This window comes from Stegodyphus dumicola, chromosome 8, assembly GCF_044657685.1.
Source record: "Stegodyphus dumicola isolate Sdum_Otavi_A_Nest chromosome 8, ASM4465768v1".
NCBI lineage: Eukaryota > Metazoa > Arthropoda > Arachnida > Araneae > Eresidae > Stegodyphus > Stegodyphus dumicola.
In genome coordinates this window covers 110,867,140-110,887,326 of record NC_140775.1, presented here as the reverse complement: position 1 = coordinate 110,887,326, position 20,187 = coordinate 110,867,140, and the positions used below count along the sequence as shown (strand labels likewise).

General features: G+C 35.3%; 1 protein-coding gene across 2 annotated transcripts in view; it reads right to left on the bottom strand.

Moving 5' to 3' along the window:
- cm (AP-3 complex subunit carmine) overlaps window positions 1-20,187 on the bottom strand; it is a 93,846-nt gene that overhangs the window by 51,251 nt on the left and 22,408 nt on the right. For both annotated transcript variants that reach the window (XM_085822274.1, XM_085822275.1), the window contains one exon: window positions 4,787-4,908. In XM_085822274.1, the coding sequence (XP_085678400.1) occupies window positions 4,787-4,908 (122 nt within the window). The remainder of the gene's footprint in view (window positions 1-4,786; window positions 4,909-20,187) is intronic.

The following is a 20,187-nucleotide window of genomic DNA, read 5'->3' as shown; positions in this document are numbered from 1 at the left end:
ACCGAAAACTGTACAGAAAATGTGAAGTATACAGGCTGCAGATCTGAGGACCATCAGAAAAATGATTGCAAAAAGGAATCTCCAATTCATGTAAATTGTCACAAAACCAAAGTGAAATTTAATGCCGGGTTAAACACCCATCACAACAGAAAATGTGCATGACCAAAATACAAACAAAGAATAAATTATGAGTAAAATCCAAGTTCTCCAGATAAACCTACAGCACTCTCAATATGCAACTACATACTTAGGAGAAAATTTAGAACAAAATAAAGATATAAAAATGGTATGCATGCAGGAACCCTATGTAAGACACAATCATCTACAAGGATTCCGCACAAGATTAAAAAAATTCTATGCAAAACAAAACGCCAAAACAGCAATTATACTTACGGACCAAGCACTCCCTGCCTTAGAGTCCTTAGCACAGATAACATCACAGCAGTGTGAATTAAAAGAAACATCCTTTCCTGATTGTTTCTGTTTACTGCCCTCCATCGCAGATAATTGTGCCTACATTGGCCTCGCTAGAGAACTTAATCATAACAAATGATTCTATCTCAGTTATAATCAGCGGAGACTTCAACAGAAAACATCCAATTTGAAATCCCACCCAACCAGACCTAAGAGGTCTCAAGATCTGTGAACTACTAGCAGCCACAAGTTTAGCCATCATTAACAACCCAGATAGCCCTCCTACCTTCTCTCGTTTCAGGGACACCTTGTGGGTCGATCTCATTTTATTTCGGAAAGAAAATACAATCGAGATTTCAAATTTTAAGGTCCAGGAGGAAGCAAACCTCAGTGACCATAACCATGTCCAATATGGAATCAATAATGTAGACTTACAGAGCAAAAACACCAACAAAATGAAACTAAGTCATATAGACTGGATGACATTTAGGTAAAAACTGACAGAACAATATTCTGCAATTTCACTACCACATACTATCACGGAAATAATTAAGCACATAGAGATCACCACGAAACTCATCCATGAAAATTATGAGCATACTAAAAAAGTTGGTAATTCAAATAAGAACAACAAGCATTATAGAAGCAACCCATCATGGAATCAGGATCTCGTGATTACAAGAAAAAAATATACGAGCTCTACGGCGGCAGTACCATCACACCTCAGGAAACATGCACACTAAAAACAGAGTCAACTACAAAAGAGAACAAGCTTTTATAGACAAAAGATCTTTGAGACCAAAAAAGCCTCCTGGGACACATTTTGGGAAAATCTCCAGATCTCTTCCCCATTCAGGTCCTACTATGATAAAAGCAAAAGCCTAGGACCCCTACAACTAAGTTCAATACTCAAACGAGATGAGACAACCACAGCTTCAGTTGAAGACACTATTAGAGAAATTCTCAAACATAAATTTCCCTATGAAACTCAAGACGAAGACACCCAACATCACAGGGAGGTAAGGGGATCAGCAAGCAGGCCTCCAAACTTCCCAATTGATCCCCTTTTTACTACCACAGAAATTCGAAAGATCATAGAAACTACTAAAAGAAACAAAGCCCCAGGCTTGGACAAACTCAATATAGACTTCATCAAAGAGTTGAGAATCGCAAACGATTGCAAGACGAACTAACATATCTCTCTAATGCATGCCTTCAAAAAAGCTACTTTCCAGATGCCTGGAAGAATGCTTAGCTTGTTCTTTTCAAGAAAGAGGGCAAAGACAGTAAACATCCGAATGCATATAGACCTACCTGTCTTCTCTCTGCCTGGGGAAAAGTCCTAGACAAACTAATAACTAGATGTCACACTTTCAACCTGAAGAAAAACCACCTCATGAACAAAGTGCAATATAGCTTCATGAAGGGAAAGAGCACCATTGACGCTCTTCACAATCTGCAAGAGCAAATACACCATAACAAGCAGCGAAGTCTCCACACAAGTGTATCTCCTTAGACGTAGAGCAAATACACCGAGCAACGAAGTCTCCACAAGCAAACAAGCAGTGAAGTCTCCACACAAGTGTATCTCCTTAGACGTGGCCTCGGCCTTTAACCAACTCTGATGGCCAGCCCTCAGGGACTAATTCAAATATCTTTAGTGTCCTAAGAATCTCTTTCAGATCATAAGCAGTCACTTATCAGTGAGACGGGGTCAGTGTCATCCACGTCCAGTCAGTAGTCATCCAGTCAGTGTTCTACAAAGGCGCAGCATTGACCCAATACCGTGGAATTTCATTGCAAATACTGCACTAGATCTAGATTTGGAAAGAAACGCACAAATCCAGGCCTACACCGACAACTTTACCCTAATTATTCAAGGAGGTAATCGCACTGAAATAGAAGACAAAGCAAAAAGGGCATTAGATCTTATTGCTAACTGGAGCCTCAAACTCAAGCTTAAATTCAGCATCGATAAAACAAAAATTATCACCTTTCCAAAGGGTAATAAACTTACAAATAGTCCACCCTGTATAAAATGGCCGAGTCGAGCACTAAAAAATGAAGATACTTTAAAATATCAAGGATTCTTACTTGATAGAAAACTCACCTGGGTATCGCACTTAATGATGATACGAGATAAAACCTGCAATATTATTTACAGCTTAAATCACATCATCACAAACAAATGGAACCTAAAAGAGAAACTTTTGAAAAAACTCTATCTGTGGGGCATTGAAAGGATTATCCTTTATGGCTCTCCCATCTGGATGACTGGCACGGTAAGGGTTTGTCCAAAGCTACTCCAAATTCAACGCATCAGCCTTCTCAAGATCACTAAGTGCTTCACTACTACACCCACAGCAGTTCTTCAAATCCTAGCAGGGGTTCTCTTCCTAGATCTCAAAGCAGAAATTGAAGATTAATTCATTTTAAAGACTCCTTCCAGCTTGATGACTCCTCATTCATTAGACCAGCGCTCCTTAGAACCACAATGAAACTATACTTTCGGCCACCCAGCGCTCATGAAAGATCTAAAATGGCTTAAACATCTACCAAGGACAGGACTTAGAAATCTTTTCTGATGACTCTAGTTTCAGAAAGCAAGTAGGTGCAACCTATATTGCTTTACATAACAATACAGAAATTAACTCAGCGCGGTTCAGATTTAGCGACCACACCTCAGTTTTCCAGGCTGAGTCCCTCACTTTAAAGAAGGCATCTCTCTGGGCAGGCAACACCAATTTTCCATTCATCAGCCCTGAACAAGAACGGCATGCAAACTTTCCACATCTCCTCATTAAAGAAGTGCTTATTACCCTGTCTTCTTATTACTTGTCTTCTTCCAGACAAGTGACAAGTGTCTCTATGTTGGGTACGTAGTCATCAAGGTACCAAAGAGCCGACTCTTTAGCTAAAGAAGCCACAAGTCACCTTTTCATCAACTTAGAGACCCTACTCTCCATACTCGCTGCCAAACACAAGACCTTCTGCGCCTTCATGTCTATCTGGCAAGCTTGCTGGGACGACCCAGATACCAGTCAACATACCTATTCCATCTTCGGTCTTCACCAAGAGGCTCAAAAACAGACTTCTATCTACAACAAGCTTCATAAACCACGATAAATTTCCCACGTACCTCAGTAAGCTCTGCCATCCAAATATCAAATGCACCTGCGGTGCCTCAGTTTCTTTAGTAGACATCTCAGATTACATCCACAACTGCCCACCTCCCATCAGAGATCCCTTCCTCAGCTCCAGGGATCATATTGCCTCAAAGATCTTCAGGATTACTATGGACAGCGGGGTGTCAGAAACATCACAGAGTATGTCTATTCTAAGAGAAACAAAATCATAACAGATAACCAGGTCTAGGCACCTGACAAAATATAAAGGCAGCCAGCCTCCATTCATGTATATATGTAAATATCTCTAGACTAACCCTTTTTGCTAATTTTAACCAACATACTCAAAAAATTGTAGTTGGAGCACCGAACAAAAGTAATACACTAATGTTAAATCTTTTAATAATAAGGTTGAAAAGATGAACAACCAAAAAAGATTACTGGTGCAACGATCAAAATAACATGACTGACCTGTAGTGCCCATTTGCGAGGTGAAGCAGGCAGAATAATAATAAATAAATATCAATCCAATATATATCCTAAGTCGCATTCCTGAGATTCCCTGGTTAAGTTGAATTTTGTCAATCTGCCCAGCAGAATGGAAGATGTAGAACTACCCCCTTTTTTTTACTTGGTGTATGCTAACATTCAAAACCAAGTACAAATAGCTACTGTTTTATCAAAAAATTTCCCACTTTGCAAAAAATTTCAACTAGCTCAAACAGCCAAGAAATTAATTATGGTAAAGTGCAACAGGAATATCTGCTTATTGCTTTTTTGGAAAAACTTTTGAAACAGACAGCTAGATGTTAGCAAAATTTAAAATGCACTTTGCTTTCTTCTTAGAAGCTGCTAAAAGCATCAGTTTAAGTTGTATTTAAAAGCATTTCTACAAGAATTATGAAACATTACAGTAGATTAAAATTTAAGTGAAAGAAAAACAAGCTCAGAAATATTAAGATTTCGTAAAGAAAAATGAAGAAGGTGAAAAAGAAAAAGACATTATGGAAAACAACTACGGCGAGTAATGTACAAAATTCCAAGGTACAATGAAAGAAATAAGGTACAATGAAATAAATTAAGGTGTTTAAAAACTATTTTTTCATTACTTGTAATAACTAATAAGCTAAAAATTTATCTTAAAAGAGCTTCAGTATCAAAAACTGTCAATACAATTAAATGAAATACTGTGCTTTGATTTGTAAAGCTTGACAAATAAATTACTAGTAAATACATAAAATACAAACTTTGATCGTCCTGTCACTGTGTTGGCTATGGTACGTAGAATGTTTGGAGGCTTTATCATTTCTTTCAATATATTTGACTCTGTTGCCAATGGAAATCCATTGTCAAGCATTTCATCTAATAACTGAAAAACAGAGAATGGATGGTAAACTTTTATGAACTATTAAAATAGGAATAACGTAAGATGCAATTCATAAATAAGAAATTAATTTTTTTTAATAACATATTTATTGTGAATGGAAGAAACAAATAAATGGGTAAATTAAGGGCTAAAATATATTATTTCACAAATTGCACATAATTAAGTGAATAACAATTAATAATAATTTAAAGAACTTAATATTCTAAATTCAAGGAAAATGTAGTTTTATTCGATTTTATGATTTTAAAATGTTGTATTATTCTGAATTTAACTCTTTGAAGACCATATTGGCCCAGACGGCATTTCATTCAGACGACCACAATCACCTGTATGAGCAAACTGACATTTCGAAGGCTTAATATGCAGTTTAACAATTTTCATCTTCTCCAAAATAAGTTCTAAGTGCTTCAAATGTTCTTTCCAGGTTTGCGAGAATACTGCAACATTGTCATTATAGTTTACAGCAAAATCTTCACAGTTTCTTAATAATGCTCCCATCAAACAGCTAAAATCATATTGTGCATTTTTTAGCCTGAATGGTAACCTTAAGGATTTAAATGTTCCAAAACTTGTCACAAAAGCAGCGTAAAGCTGGGCTCTTCCCACGAGTAAGATCTAGAACAGTTATATATCTGGCAGATGACTTTTTCTACTAAATGTTCAATGTTTGGCAAGAGAACATATTGTGTCCTAGTTGCCTTGTTTAAGCGACGGTAATCAATACATGGTCTTGCCTCTTTTCCAGGAACTTCAACCAGTGTGAGTGAAGAGGTAAAATCGGTTCTATTATTTTGAATTTTATCATCTTTCCTACTTCAGTTTTTAAAATCTTGGTTTGTCTGGCAGACATTCGATACATACATATAGATCTTTCTGCTTCTAGTTCTATATCATCAGTAAGGTCAGTATATCCTGGTTCATTAGAGATAATATAGAAATACTTGTATATTAACTACTTTAAATAGTTTGTTGGTTTTCAGATAATAGTGAATTCAACTGGATACTACTTCAAGCTATAATTTAGAATCGGTATTTCATCTTCATAGTCATTTATCCTGTCTTCTAAACACAGCAAGTTTATATTTTCTGCTTGTTGAAAATACAGTTTCAGCATATTAATGTATATTGAACTATTTTTCGAGGACCTACCCATTTAATTGATAGTTTGTTTGGCTTGAAAGGAGCCACAACTAGAACTAAGTCTCCTTCTTGAAATTTATGTTCTATGGCTTTACGATCATACCAGAGTTTTTGCCTTTCTTTGGTTTCTTCCATATGCTGGACAATGCGTTCTTGACATCTTCTCATTCAATTCATTAGTTGAAAAATATAGTTCACTACAGTATTTTCTTCTTCTTTTTTACCAGTTAATGTTTCATACAATAGTATAATTGGAGTTCTTAAGTTTCTGCCATGAACTAATTCTGCGGGCGAGAAACCTGTACTGTCATGAATGGTGATTTGAAGGGCAAATAAAGCCTGAGGTAAGATTTTATCCCAGTCTGAACCAGATTCTAGACCAGTGGTCGCGAAACTTATGAAGCTTCTGAGCTAATGTGCTATTTTTGAATCCTTCTGTGAGCTACCAACCAAAAGAGCTACCAATTTTTTTAAAAAAACCTCACATTTGTTTATTGCCTATAAACTTGCATTTCTAGTAAATATAAAATCAATTTTAATTAAACTATATAGAACAAAACGAAACTGAAATTGAATTTTACTAAAAAAGAAAATGAAGTGTAGTTACTTATAAAATAACAAATGTAATGACAGTTTTTTTAATCAGACTTATTAACTTTAATCAGAAGGATGAAACTCTTTTTTGCCATCAACAAGTTTTTTAGTGTTGGGAGAGTAGGTAGTGGCTACCAGTCAAATACAGTTGTCCAAGTGTTCATCAGAGAGTCTGTTTCTGTACTTGTTTTTAATAAATTTCATACTAAAAAAAAAAATCTCACATAGATATCAATCAGTTCCAACTCTATTGCTGTATTATCTTCTTGAAAATCAAAATGGTCTATAACCTAAGGAGAAAAACTCTTCAGCATAAATCTTTATAAAAGACGATTTGACAAACAATTGAAATCCTTTTGGAATCTTGGAAGTTTTTTTTTAATTCACTACTTTCTTATGAACTGATACACTTGCATAGCACAGTAAACAGATCCAATTGTCCTTTACCTCGGTACAGAAGTAATCAGTTCCCCATTCTGAATGAAAGCAATAAGTTTTTCAATTTTTGCTTGAACATGCCATGATTAGAACAGACCTAGCTTGGTACCAATAAGTAAATCTTACTACACACTTAGCAAGTGTCTAATATATACACAAAAATCATAATGTGCACAACCTCATACATATACATTCAACTATGAGATGAGGCTGACAATGGCAGTTCCACGGGAGAAACAAGCAGTATTCGTCAGCATCAGCTCAGTGGAGGAAGCAAGGTTAGACAACCGCAGCATTAACACAATCTACCGAAAATGTCCCTATGAGCTACTAGTAGCTCGCGATCAACGGTTTGGCGATCACTGCTCCAAATGCAAGACTCAAATTCTTTTTAAAGTTCTATGCATCCTCTCTCCAGGATTGCTTTGTGGATGGTAAACAGAACTTCATACAACCTTAATTCCGAATTTTTCTAAGAAATTCAATGTCAGTGCACTCATAAATGATGTGGCTTGGTCGGTCTGCACCTCTTTTGGAAATCCCATTCGACTAAAAATTTGAAAGAAAACATCATATATCGTGGTTGAACAAAGATTTGCGACAGGAACTGTATCCAGATATTTTGAAGACATGCAGATTGAAGTTATAAGATACTCATTACCTAAAGGTAACACGGGCAGAGGCCCACAAGCATCAACATTTATTTTTGAAAATATTTCTGTGATAACAGAGACAATTTTTAATGTCGCTTCCTTTTTATCTTGCAGCTTTCCAATTCTTTGACATTTGTCGCAAGTTTTAATAAAATTCTCAACATCTTTGTAACAGTTTGGCCAATAAAATTTTTTGAATAATGCATCTTTGGTATTTGTTGCACCAAGATGGACTGCTGTTTCTTCATGACACATAGTCATCAACAGCTTTTGGTATTTCTCAGAAACAACAATCTATAATCTTTGTGTTCCATCAAGATCTTCTTTTTTGAAAAACAGCATTTGGCCTTTCAATATATATATACCTTGTGCATTTTAGCTTCTTCATAAAGTGGCTTCAATTCGACGCTCTCCTTTTGTTCTTGTATAAATATTTCTGAAGAGGCCTTTATCAGATTTAATTTAGAACATTCATATTTCACTGGAGGCAAGCTTTCATTTTCAGTCAGTGTGTCTTTGTCATTAAGTTCAATTTCAGAATTTAACTCATCTGTTGAGACAAGATTTTCCGCTTCTTTCAGACGTCGCTGTTGACCATGAGATCATACAGTGTTTATCATACCAATTTGAACTTCATCTTGTTTTGCTTCTTTAAATAATGCAGTGGCATTGTTACCTAGAACATACCTTCCTTGATCTAATGAATCTCTTAAGACTGCAGCTTTTGTTATATGACCAAGATCACATTCAAGCTCTACCTCAGCCAAATGTAAACACACCAGATGTTCTTCCAGGGGTGTTCGTATCCACACAGTTTCACCCGTATACATGGAAGGCTGTACATACTTTTGGAAAATTAAACCCAAAGTTGCACTAGTATTTCTAAGTATGGGCATCCTACAGCCATTTACTTTACCTAGGCTAGTATATAGAGCCAAAATATCCTTAAAACTATATTTGGAAAATTTATTTGAGGGTACAGTTTCATTTGATGCAACAGTTTTTTAAATTCTGAGTTTATCACACTGAGGGGAATGGGATCGAAATTCATAACAACAAGGTGTTGTCTTTGTTTCTCAAATTCCCTTTGATAAATTTTATTAGGACATTCTGTCTTAATTATAGGTTTAGGATTAATATCTTTCAAGATTTCTTTACGATTGTCTATGATAACTACTTTGCATTTTGTTACATTTTGATGACTTTCTTAAAGTTTAAAACCTTGTTTTCTAGGATTTTTCTTCTTAAAGCTCTGTTTAATATTCTCATACTTGTCTAATTTTTCTGCTAGCTCATACAGAGTTTTTAATTTCATCCGTTGGTTGAGAAAATAATCTTTTACCTCCATTGGAACCCTATATTTAATTTGCTTGGTAACTATTAAATCTTTCATATTCTCAAATGTCTTACTTTCTAAATCCGCAATCCAATTCGAAAAATAACTATAGTTCATGAGAATAATTTTTCCAAGATTTTTTAGGAATCATTTGATCTCAGCCTTTCACTGTTAAGTTTATATCTTCTTAAGATTAGATTTTTCACATATTTGTACTTAGTTGCATTTTCAGGTGGTTCTCTGGCTAACATATTAGAGATTTCGGTAGGTAAAACACCCGAAAGATAAGCCACCAAATCTTTCTTAGGAACCTGAGCCCTTTCAGCCCTTCTCTCAAAATTTATGAAATACAGTCCCATTTCATCCTTTTTTTCATCAAACTTTGGAGTAATTTGTGACAACTGGATTTTGTTGCTCGTTTCTACTATATCTGCTATTAACTCTCTATCTTGTATTACTTGATTTTTCAAATTCATATGCCCTTGTTTCTCGAGCCAGACATTCTTTTCTCGCTTCCTTAGCCAGGCATTCTTCTCTTGCTTCCTGAGCCAGGCGTTCTTCTCTCGCTTCCTGAGCCAGGCGTTATTCTCTCGCTTCCTGAGCCAGGTGTTCTTCTTTCGCTTCCTGAGACAGGTGGTGTTCTTTCGTTTCCTGAGCCAGGTGTTCAGCAATTAGTCGGTTTAGACTTTGTGCGTCTGCCGCACAGTTTTTTTTTTTTAACAAGCGTAAAGCAAAGAAAATAAAAATGTTCACAAAACTGAGCGAAATGTTAAATTTGCTAACATCGTGCTTATTTATAGCAAAAATATCCCAGGCCTTCTCGGAACCTTTCCCTCTGATGAGTAAGTGATTTCTTACTCATCCTTGCAGTGCCCACTCCACCACTCTCTCTCGTCTTAATCTTACTGACACATCCACTTCCTCCCACTCGCCATTGTTAGTTTAAGCCTGATAGTGTTTGCGAACTGGTCGGAGTTAATTTCTTACCTTTTATTGTGTTCAGTGCTTGTGCTTTTTGGTTTTGTGTTTTTCGTTACCAATTTAAAATGTCGGGAAAACAAAAGAAGGTTGTGTTGACGATTGCGCAAAAACTAGAATTAATTTTCAAAGTAGCAAACGGCGCTACAAGGCAGCAGATGGAATTGGATTACGGAATCGCGGAAACAACAGTGCGCGACATTCTAAAGCAAAAAGATAAACTGGTGAACTTTGCATCAATGTCGGACAGTGCTTCCGCAATGAAAACACGAAAAACTATGAAGGGTTCTACCTTTGATGAGCTAGACACGGCACTGACACAGTAGTTAGCTCAAGTTCGAAAAGAGGGTACTTCTGGAAATAGTCCTATCATTGGGGCAAAGGCAAAAACCTTTTTCGAGTTGTTAGGCCTGAAAGGAAATTTTCATGCGTCTTCTGGCTGGTTGACTCACTTTAAGCAGCGACATGGAGTTTGAGAAATGGAACTTCATAGGGAGAAACTTAGTAGTGACCAACAAGCAGCCGACGATTTCCACCATGAATTTGAAGAATTTGTTTTAAAAGAAGAGCTATCTTTTGAACAAATTTATACTGCCGACAAATCGGGACTTTTGTGGAAATGTCTTCCCACTCGCACTTTAACATTTGAAAGTGAAAGTAAAGCGGCGGGTCATAAAAGCAGCAAGGAAAGGATCACTATAATGTCTTGCAGTAACGGTACCGGTAGACATAAACTTAGACTTGTTGTCATTGGAAAGTCAAAATAACCGAGATCTTTCAAAGGTACAAGGATAGAAAATTTGCCCTTTGATTACTTTAACCGAAAAAAAGGATGGATAAACTGAAACATTTTTCAAGAATGGTTCAAAAAAATCTTTGTTCTTCAAGTGTGTAAACATCTTAAATCGAAAAACTTGCCTAAAAAAGCTGTGCTATTGATCGACAACGCACCTTCTCACCCAGCAACAGGCGTGCTAAAGTCTTCTGATGGACAAATTTTTGCAAAATTTCTCCTCCAAAGCGTTACTGCGCTAATCCAACCCATGAACCAAGGAGTCATTGCAACAATGAAGAGAACATACTGAACCAAGCTGGCTAATGATCAAAATTGAAGAAGGTTATGATCTGAAAGAGTTTTGGAAACCCTACACAATCTTGGACAGCATCTACGATATTGCATCTGCATAGGGCTCAGTGAAATCGTCAACCCTTATAAAATCATGGAGAAAACTCATGCCTAATGTTGAAGCCAACAACAACCTAACCCCTTTGAGTTGTGAAGAAGAGAATGAAGATGTAGACACACTTACGGTAACTCTTGCTGATATGGTGAAAACAGTTCCGGGTTTTGAGAACGTCGATGCTGAAAACATTAATGAGTGGTTGGAGTGTAACATCAACGAACCTGGCTTCGAACATTTGACAGATGACGAAATTGTGAAGAAAGCAAGGGGAGAGACCGAGAGTGAAGGATAGCAAAGTGAAGGCGAAGAAGAGCCCACTGTGCAGATGCGGAAGACTCAAGCGGCTTTGCAACAAGTCGACAGACTGCTGAGCTATTTAGAAGAACAAGACGACATGGAGTTGGCTGAGATACTTATGCTATGAAAAATGCAATTTCGAATCAAGAGAAAATGCTTCCAAAGCAAGAAGCTAACACAAATAACTGATTTCTTCAAAAAGGTGTAGTTTTACTTTTATGCTTTTGTAATTACATAATACATTACAGTACTAAAACAGTACATATATATTAATTTTTCTGTGTATCCTTGATGCCTCTCATAAGTACAAAGCACTTTTCTGTTTTCATTAACAAAATGCTTTTTAGGTTAGTTTTGAGTGATATACTAAAATATTAAGCGTTAATTAAACATTTCCTGCTGTTTATTTTATGTTTTATTGTACATAAAACAATTTTTCAAAGTTGGAATGACTGTTTTCTCTTTTGCTATACCCCTTTTTAGCTTTTTTCATATTATCCACGATTTTTATTATCCGCGGCGGCCGCGCCACCCAATTCCGTGGATAATCGGGAGTGTACTGTATAATGATACAGTAGCAGATGCTTTTTCAAGAATTTCAGAAATTTAATCACCTCAAGCTGTTGATTATGATGAAATGGCTCATCCTTTGGAAAAAGATAGCAAGCTGCATACCCTTTCTCAAATCTGATACTGGTCTTGTTTTAAGGCAATTAAATTTGTCTTTAATTTTCCTCTTAGTTATTGTGATATAGCTTCAAAAAAGTTTCGACCATATGCTCCTAAGAAGTTCAGATTTCAAGTTTTTTAAACATTACACAACCTATCTTAACCAGATTTAAAAGCAACTGCAAACCTACCAAAAAAAAAAAAAAAAAAAAAAACTCTATTTATATGGAAATCATTTCATAGTGATGTAAAGAATTGGCGCAAAAATTGTTTTTAATGCACCAAAAAACTAAGATTCATCGGCACACTAGAAGTCCTCTTGGTACATTTATGTCACCTGATTCCAAATCCAGTCATACACATATAGATGCCCACTTCCACTATCAAAAGACTACAGATACATTTTAACTTGCACAGATATATTCACTAGGTGGCTGGAAGCTTTACCAATAATTAACCAAACTGATGAAACTGTAGGTGAGACTTCTCACTCTGGATGGATTGCTAGATTTCGAGTATCTGATATCATAACGATTGATAGTGGTACAAACTTCGAAACTGAATTGTTTAGATCACTCACAAAATTCCCAGAAACTTACAAAACAAGAACTATTGCCTTTCATCCAATTTGTAACAGCATGGGAAAACACATGCACTGACAACTAAAAGCATCCATTAGAGCAGTGCTCCGCAACCTTTTCTCACCTGCGACGCACAAAAAATTTTTCTGGAATTTCGTGGCACACCAAAAGCTACTGTATACATGTATTGATTTATACACAAAATTTACAATAAATTTTTGTTTTTAATTTGAAAAATATACAATTATAAAACCATAACATATTTATTTATATGCAATCATAATAATTATCAATGTGATACCTGCGCTTAAAAAAAGTTATATATTTTTGAGTTCCGAGTTATCAAGGAAGTGCCGAAAAAATTCAAATGCTGACACACTTACAATCACACACACAACCACACAACAGTGAAATATATAAAAACATTTAAAATAGACATTATTAAGGGGGGGAAATTGTCATTGTGTATTAAATACATGATAAAAAATTGCAAAATGTCAAATACATGTATTTGATTGCGGCACACATATATCCTACTCATGGCACACCAGTGTGCCGCGTCACACCAGTTGCGGAGCACTGCATTAGAATACTGAATATTATGGCATTAAATATGATACTAAATCATCTCCATCTGAAATGGTCTATGGGACTCGCTTGAAACTTTCAGGAGAATTTCTTCACAATTCTCCTTCAAATGTGGTTTCTGCAAAAGACTTAGATTATAATCTTTGTCAACAATGCAACTTATTCGAATAGCACTCTTCGAGCAAAGTGTTCATTCATGATGATTTATTTACAAGTTCACATGTCTTAATCAAACAAGATACTGCATGGAAATTTTTAGAGCAAACATACCAGATTCAAAGTACAGTAGAGTCATGCAAACTCAACATTATGTACCGCACATATATAAATACACATATGCATAAATAATAATTATATGTGCTGTATGTAATATCTCTGTTTGACCTACAGATATCATAAAAAAGTTCCAAAAAAGTTGTCGAGTTATATGGCATGTCGCGACATTGGGAGTCAAGTTTGCGAAACTCTACTGTATTAGCTACATGATCTGTAGATCATTTAAAATTTTCATACATAGTAGCAGACTGTTGTCTAGACGGTATAGTGGTTAGAGGAGCCTAGTACGGTACCGAAGAGCCTCTGTTCGAATCCCTGAAAAGACATGAATGTTTGTAAATGTAGAGTGTCGGTGCAGCATGGAGGCACTCTAAATATGCGTTGAGTTGAAAATCCTCTCGTGCAGATTGGTGGAAGGGGAGAGGGGTGGAAGACACCAAGATCCCCCTGTGGTGATCTCCCTCAAAACGGGGTGGTAGAAAATAGAAGTCCAACCTCTCTTTGGAGTAGGCTTTGACAACCATTGTTCCATGTACAAAACAACAACAACAACATACTAAAAGCCTCTTACAAGGAAAATCATGTAAATAAAATCAAAGAGCCTGAAACTGAATCTAAGATTTAAAAAAAAAATCCCAATTTTCACAAAGTCTGATAGAAATGTTAAAATTATGCAACCAACCATACCAAGCTTCTTAGATCACACTCTGCACTGAAAGAGGACCACTTTGGCAATGATTAAACTTAATCGAAAGATTCCATAGTAATGATATGCCTAGAACAGCAAGAATTGTTTTATTTTTTACTTTTGAGATCACATCGTCATAATATGTTTCTCTTCCACAGATATTTTCAACTTGAAATTACATGAAAGTATTTCTAAATACTAATCAAGTCATAAATTGGAGAACTTACCACCCATTCCATAAACTAATACACTTCTACAAATGAACTGTTTTCTTTTTCAAATGGTATGATTTTACAATGAAAAATGCATATGGTTGAGGAGAGAAATAGAAGATACTAGTTTGAAAAATCATTCTGTAGAAAAATTTTTATTGTTAATGGCACAGATTTTCTATCCTAAGATAGAAAGTAGAATTTCAGAGCATGGTACAATAGCAGAATTTTTACACTACTGGATGCAATGTTAAGCACTGGTTATGGAATAATTTAACAGCATGTTTGGTTTCATTATCATTAATAGTAATGACATTTACCACCAAGTCACAGATTTCCATTCTGTTTCAGGAATCTTGTAACAAGCATCTCTCACCCTCAGTCACAATGCAACTTAAGAACTTATCCTCCTCCTTATGTTACTATGTCTAAGCTTCAATGCAAAGCACTTATGGCCAAGTTCATTATTTGCTGCCAGCATTTATAATAACTACCCACTAGACATAAAACTTGGAAAACTGCACTCAACAGATATAATGCTATGAGTCAGCGACCAGGAAATTTCTAGAAAAGAAACTGCAAGTTCTAAGAGTGGCTTGTTCTTTTAGCCTTTGCTTCCTCTGCAAGGATCAGGTATTCAGTCAGCTCAGACAGTCACCCACTGCATTTCTCACTGTGTATACTGTCCCACCCTCCATTAAACTGCAACACCTATCTCCACACAATTATAATTTATAATTTGTTCACTGCCATAGATCACAAATTAAAAAATGGAATTGGAGTTCACAAATTTAAAAATGTCAACTTGAGTATGGACTGCACTTTATATGTAGTAGATAAACTGATTTTCTTAGAATTTACCACCATCCACTACAAAGACTTTAAACCCTACAAATCTGTCTCCAGCTGGTACCTCTACTTTGAAAATTGACTGTAGCATTCAGGATGGAACCTCTTCTTTACAATTGCTGCAGCAGAATTCTAAGATGGAACTTATTTTCAGGATGTGTTTAATATTATTGGCTGATTTATGGTTTAAAAAGAGCATTGGATTAGAAAATAAGAGAATCTACAAATAAATATTTAAACAAGAATTTTAGATAGGAAGAGAAAAACACAAGATGAAAAACTATAACAATAAGCAGATATTCAATGTTATCAAAACTGTTTCACTTTAGGGCCAGTTACCTGAAGAAACATTCCTTACAAAAGAGGGAAATATGGTAGATGATTATAAAGGATCAAAACACTGAATCACAATTTTAATGAAATGAAATACTGAAGAGATTTTTAATGAAAATCAATGATTATAGTTCCATTTTACTCATTATGGAGTTGAAGATAAACTTCTGTTACTAAAATTCTTCAAATTAGGTTCAATATTACACTGCGGTATCATCAGATACAAATGCGGATAGGTATCATCAGTCACTGGTAAAGCTTTGTGCTGCCACTCTGCAAAGCGTAAGAAATATATGTTTCAAATTTAATCGGAAAAATTACCATAATAAAATAAATATGTTGCCACTCGCAAAATATCCGTCATTAGAATTTAATAAACACACTCAGGAATTTAACCCTCTGAGTGGCCCGGGTTTTGGGATCTGTCATGAAGATTTGTATTTAAACAGTATTTATTAGCTAGATTCATATTGTTACATATTTTAGTCCCTATTTTTACAAACTTACATTCATTAAGATGACATTTATATTATTATAGAAAATAAGAAAGCAAAATATCTTAAATTATAAGCTAATATAGACAAAAAATCTCATGATCGGATAAAGCCGGTCATGGCACTCAGAGAGTTAAAATGCTTTCATCTTCAATGTGACAGGGTTTTGTCATTCAGCAAAGCATTAATATATTTAATTTTTCTTTTTAAATTATTCTGTTATGAATTAACAAACTAATTGATTTAAAAGAATAAATGCAGATTCATTTCAGTTATTCTTAATTACTACCATGAAATTACACTAGTTAAGATTCATTAAAATCCTCTAAATATATAAAGAAGTGCCTGTTTGTATATTTGCATGTGTATAATTCATAAAAATCAGCAGCTTATTTCAATTTTGATGAAATTTTTCTTACTTGACCTTTAAAAACACTGTCTATATAACATTTCGAAAAACTATCCCACAGAGTTTATACAGAGTTGATATTTTTGCAGTTTCAACTTTGAAATCACATCACTCATCTTAAGTTCACATAGTTGTTCCTTTCTTCTCCCATCAGTTCAAAACCATGTTTGTTCACTTTTAAGAACATTGTAGAACCTTTAAAACAGAATTTTAAGTGCATTTTCTGTTATTTTTTTGCAAATATTTCAAAAATGGTGAAAACAATCAGCCAAAGGTGAAAGGTAATTTTCTGAAAAGTCATTTCGGAGGGAGGCGGGAAGGGGACATAACCAATAACAAAGCAAGTAGCATTTCTACTAAAACCATTACACAGCGGTAGTTTTACGTTCAGCTTTCCTTTTATTTCAGTTTGGTAAAATTTTGCAATATTCACCTTTAACCAAAATATGAGGAAAATCTCTGCAAACTTAAGATTAAAAAAAAAAAAAAAAAAAAAAACTATTCCCATTTCCTCAAGCTTCTTCAGTTTGGCTATGCCAGGCATTTCAGCTAAGGTGGCATATTATAATATATCAGGGAACATACACAGCCTCATTAGTGTAGGGTATTGCAAGTATGCGGGAGAATAGTGACTCAGTAGGAAGATGTGGTGGCAGACTGCACTCACGGAGGAACCAATTAATGCTCACCACCCAGGTGTAAGGACATGGTGGGTAATGTTCAAAGGGGGCAATCAGAAATGCCAGCATGGTTTGGAACTTTCACCGTTTAGGTTATGCCTTTTGCATTGGGAATAAGCTCTGAATGTTAAAAAAAAAAAAAAAATATGCTCGCTACCTGAGCACAGAACCTATATTTCAGCTAGTTACTGTCATACAAGCAGCAGTAAATTTACTGCTCTTGTCTATTTTCCCCCCTTCATTCTCATTTCTACTCAGCCATTCCAGAAGATGCAAATTTTAGCAGAGTATTTAAGTAAAGCACAAATGTTAGAAGTATCAGAATTGTCTGGCTGTGCCCGCTTAGTAGTCTCACTGCAACAATTTTGATGTTTTACCTCCTTAGTAGTAGTAAGTGTTAAGAAAAACAAAAAGTTAGCAAGCTCTTTTCAATAGCTTATTCACAAAATTAGTTTTAAATCTTGCTGATGGCACTTAAGATTTCAAGGAGCTCAGCTTTTCTTATGTAATACATTATGTTCAACTCTCTATTTTGTGATACATGTTAAATTTTGTTACACAAATACTCATGTAGTGCAACACACCAAAAACCCTTTATTTCCATTTTATTTAGTTTTTATCTTAATGTCAGAACATCTGTATTTAGTCTCACTTATCTATAAATTCAGTTGACTTACTTTTATTTTTATTCATTTTCTCTTCGAAAAAGTAAAATAGGTGACTGATTTAAAAAAAAAATACTTTCAATAAAAATATTTTAAACTTGAAATCCGGCCATTCAAAATCTGGAATGCTAATATCCAGACTTCAGGGGCTCCAGAAACTTTCTTTTTTACAAACTTCAGGTATGGAAAATACAACACTCTAGAAAAAGCAGGTGTGCTGTAAAAGCAAAAATTTTTTTCCAGATTAAGTGAAATGCTTATATGTCACTTTCAAACCCCTGCTGGCTAGAAGATCACACCATTGTCAATTACAATACAGTGGAACCTTGAGATACGAGCTCCTCTATACATGAGAAATTCGAGATAAGAGGAAATTATGAGCAAAAAATTTGTCTCTAAATACGAGCACTGACTCGAGTAACAAGCAATGAGCCAGGCTGTTGGTATGCATGGCGCATTTCCCGATCCGACTCGGGGAATACCTTCGTCAGATCACTCAGTATTCTTTGATCTACGAGTTTCTGCACTTCCGAGTTCATTGTTTTTTATGTTCATTCTCACATTGAGATAATTAACCAAATATGAAAATTCTCTTAAGTTTGAACATCAGTGTATATTGCAGCAAGTATATAGACAGGATTTATGACAAATTCTGGCAGAAATATTCTTCATACAGTCGAACCTCGAAATATGAGCACCTCTATATATGAGAAATTCGAGACACGAGGAAAGTACGAGTAAAAACTTTGTCTCTAAATATGAGCAATAGGCCCGGCTGTTGGTATGCATGGTGCCATTTCCTGATCCGGCTCGACTCGGGGAATCCTCTCGTCTGATCACTCAGTGTTCTTTGATCTACATGTTTGTGCGCTTGTGAGTTAACTGCTTTTTACATTTAACATGAAAATAATTATTTCACAATGCCTCCCAAGAAGACTGATGCCTCAGATAGTGCAGCAAAGAAAAAGGAGAAAGCCATGGCCATTGAAATTAAGAAAGGAATCATAGATAGAAAAACTGTTGTAGGTGTGGATTGACGAGAAGAAGTTAAAAGGCGTTTCGATGTCGGAAGCTATCATTTGCGCTAAATTAAGAATCTGTAATTGGAGACCTTCTCCAAAAAACACCAGATACGTTGACTGAAGATAAGATGGTAATGAGATTTTTTGAGGTGCGGAACGGACGAACTAGATTTCCATTATTTTCAGTAGGGAAGTTTGTTTCTAGATACGAGAAGTTCACTATACGAGCTCAATGCTGGAACAAATTAAACTCATATCTCGAGTTTCCACTGTATATTGATTTGCATTAGGCACAAAGACACTTTCAGTCTTTGAGTGGTTGTAAAGATGAGGGAGGCTAATACTTTTTTATCTGATCTAAACCAGGGGTGTTTGTGGGACCCCAAAAAATCCCCTGAAACTTTTACGGACATACTACCGACATTTTGGAGTTTCGAGAAGGGGGGGGGGAGAAATGAAAAATTACAATTATGAAGTATTGAATGACCTAATCATAAAAGTTCAATGAATTACTTTCTTTGCGAAATTAATGACCATAAATTTTCAAACATATAAACTACTACATTTTATGTAAATATTTTAAATTACCTGAATTAATTCTTTCAAAAAAATTATCTAATTTCTGCTGCTTTTTTTTTTTTTTTAATTTTCTGATGTTTGTGGGCTTGTCTTTCTTTTGTGGTGAACTTCATAATTGCAGGAAGGTTGACTTTTATTTTCCTCATTTACAGTTGAAGAAATTTCCGAGAACTGCACATGCAGAGGTAGAAGCAGTTTGCTTTTCTGCTAATGTAGAAGGTTTTTCAGAGACTTTTATAGGTGACTCATCTGAAATACATGTTTTTAAGTCCTCTTGATATGTTTTCCAACTTCTGTTCATATTCAGTAAGAGATCTTTGTGAATTGGATCAGTCATTGGATTTTTTGAGCCATATTTTTCACATGAGGTTTCTTTAGAAGCCATTAAATCATATTTAATAGTCTGCACTGCATCTAGGGAATCAATCTTAAGAGAGGTTCTATAGTCAGTGACAAGTGTATCCATTAAGTTGAATGCACTTTCCACTAATGGGCCATGGAAGCAGCTAAGGCAGGCTTTGACCAATTTAGCCAATGTAGGATACTTATAATCATTTGTGAAATCATCTTTTAAATTAAAAACTTTAGACCAATAT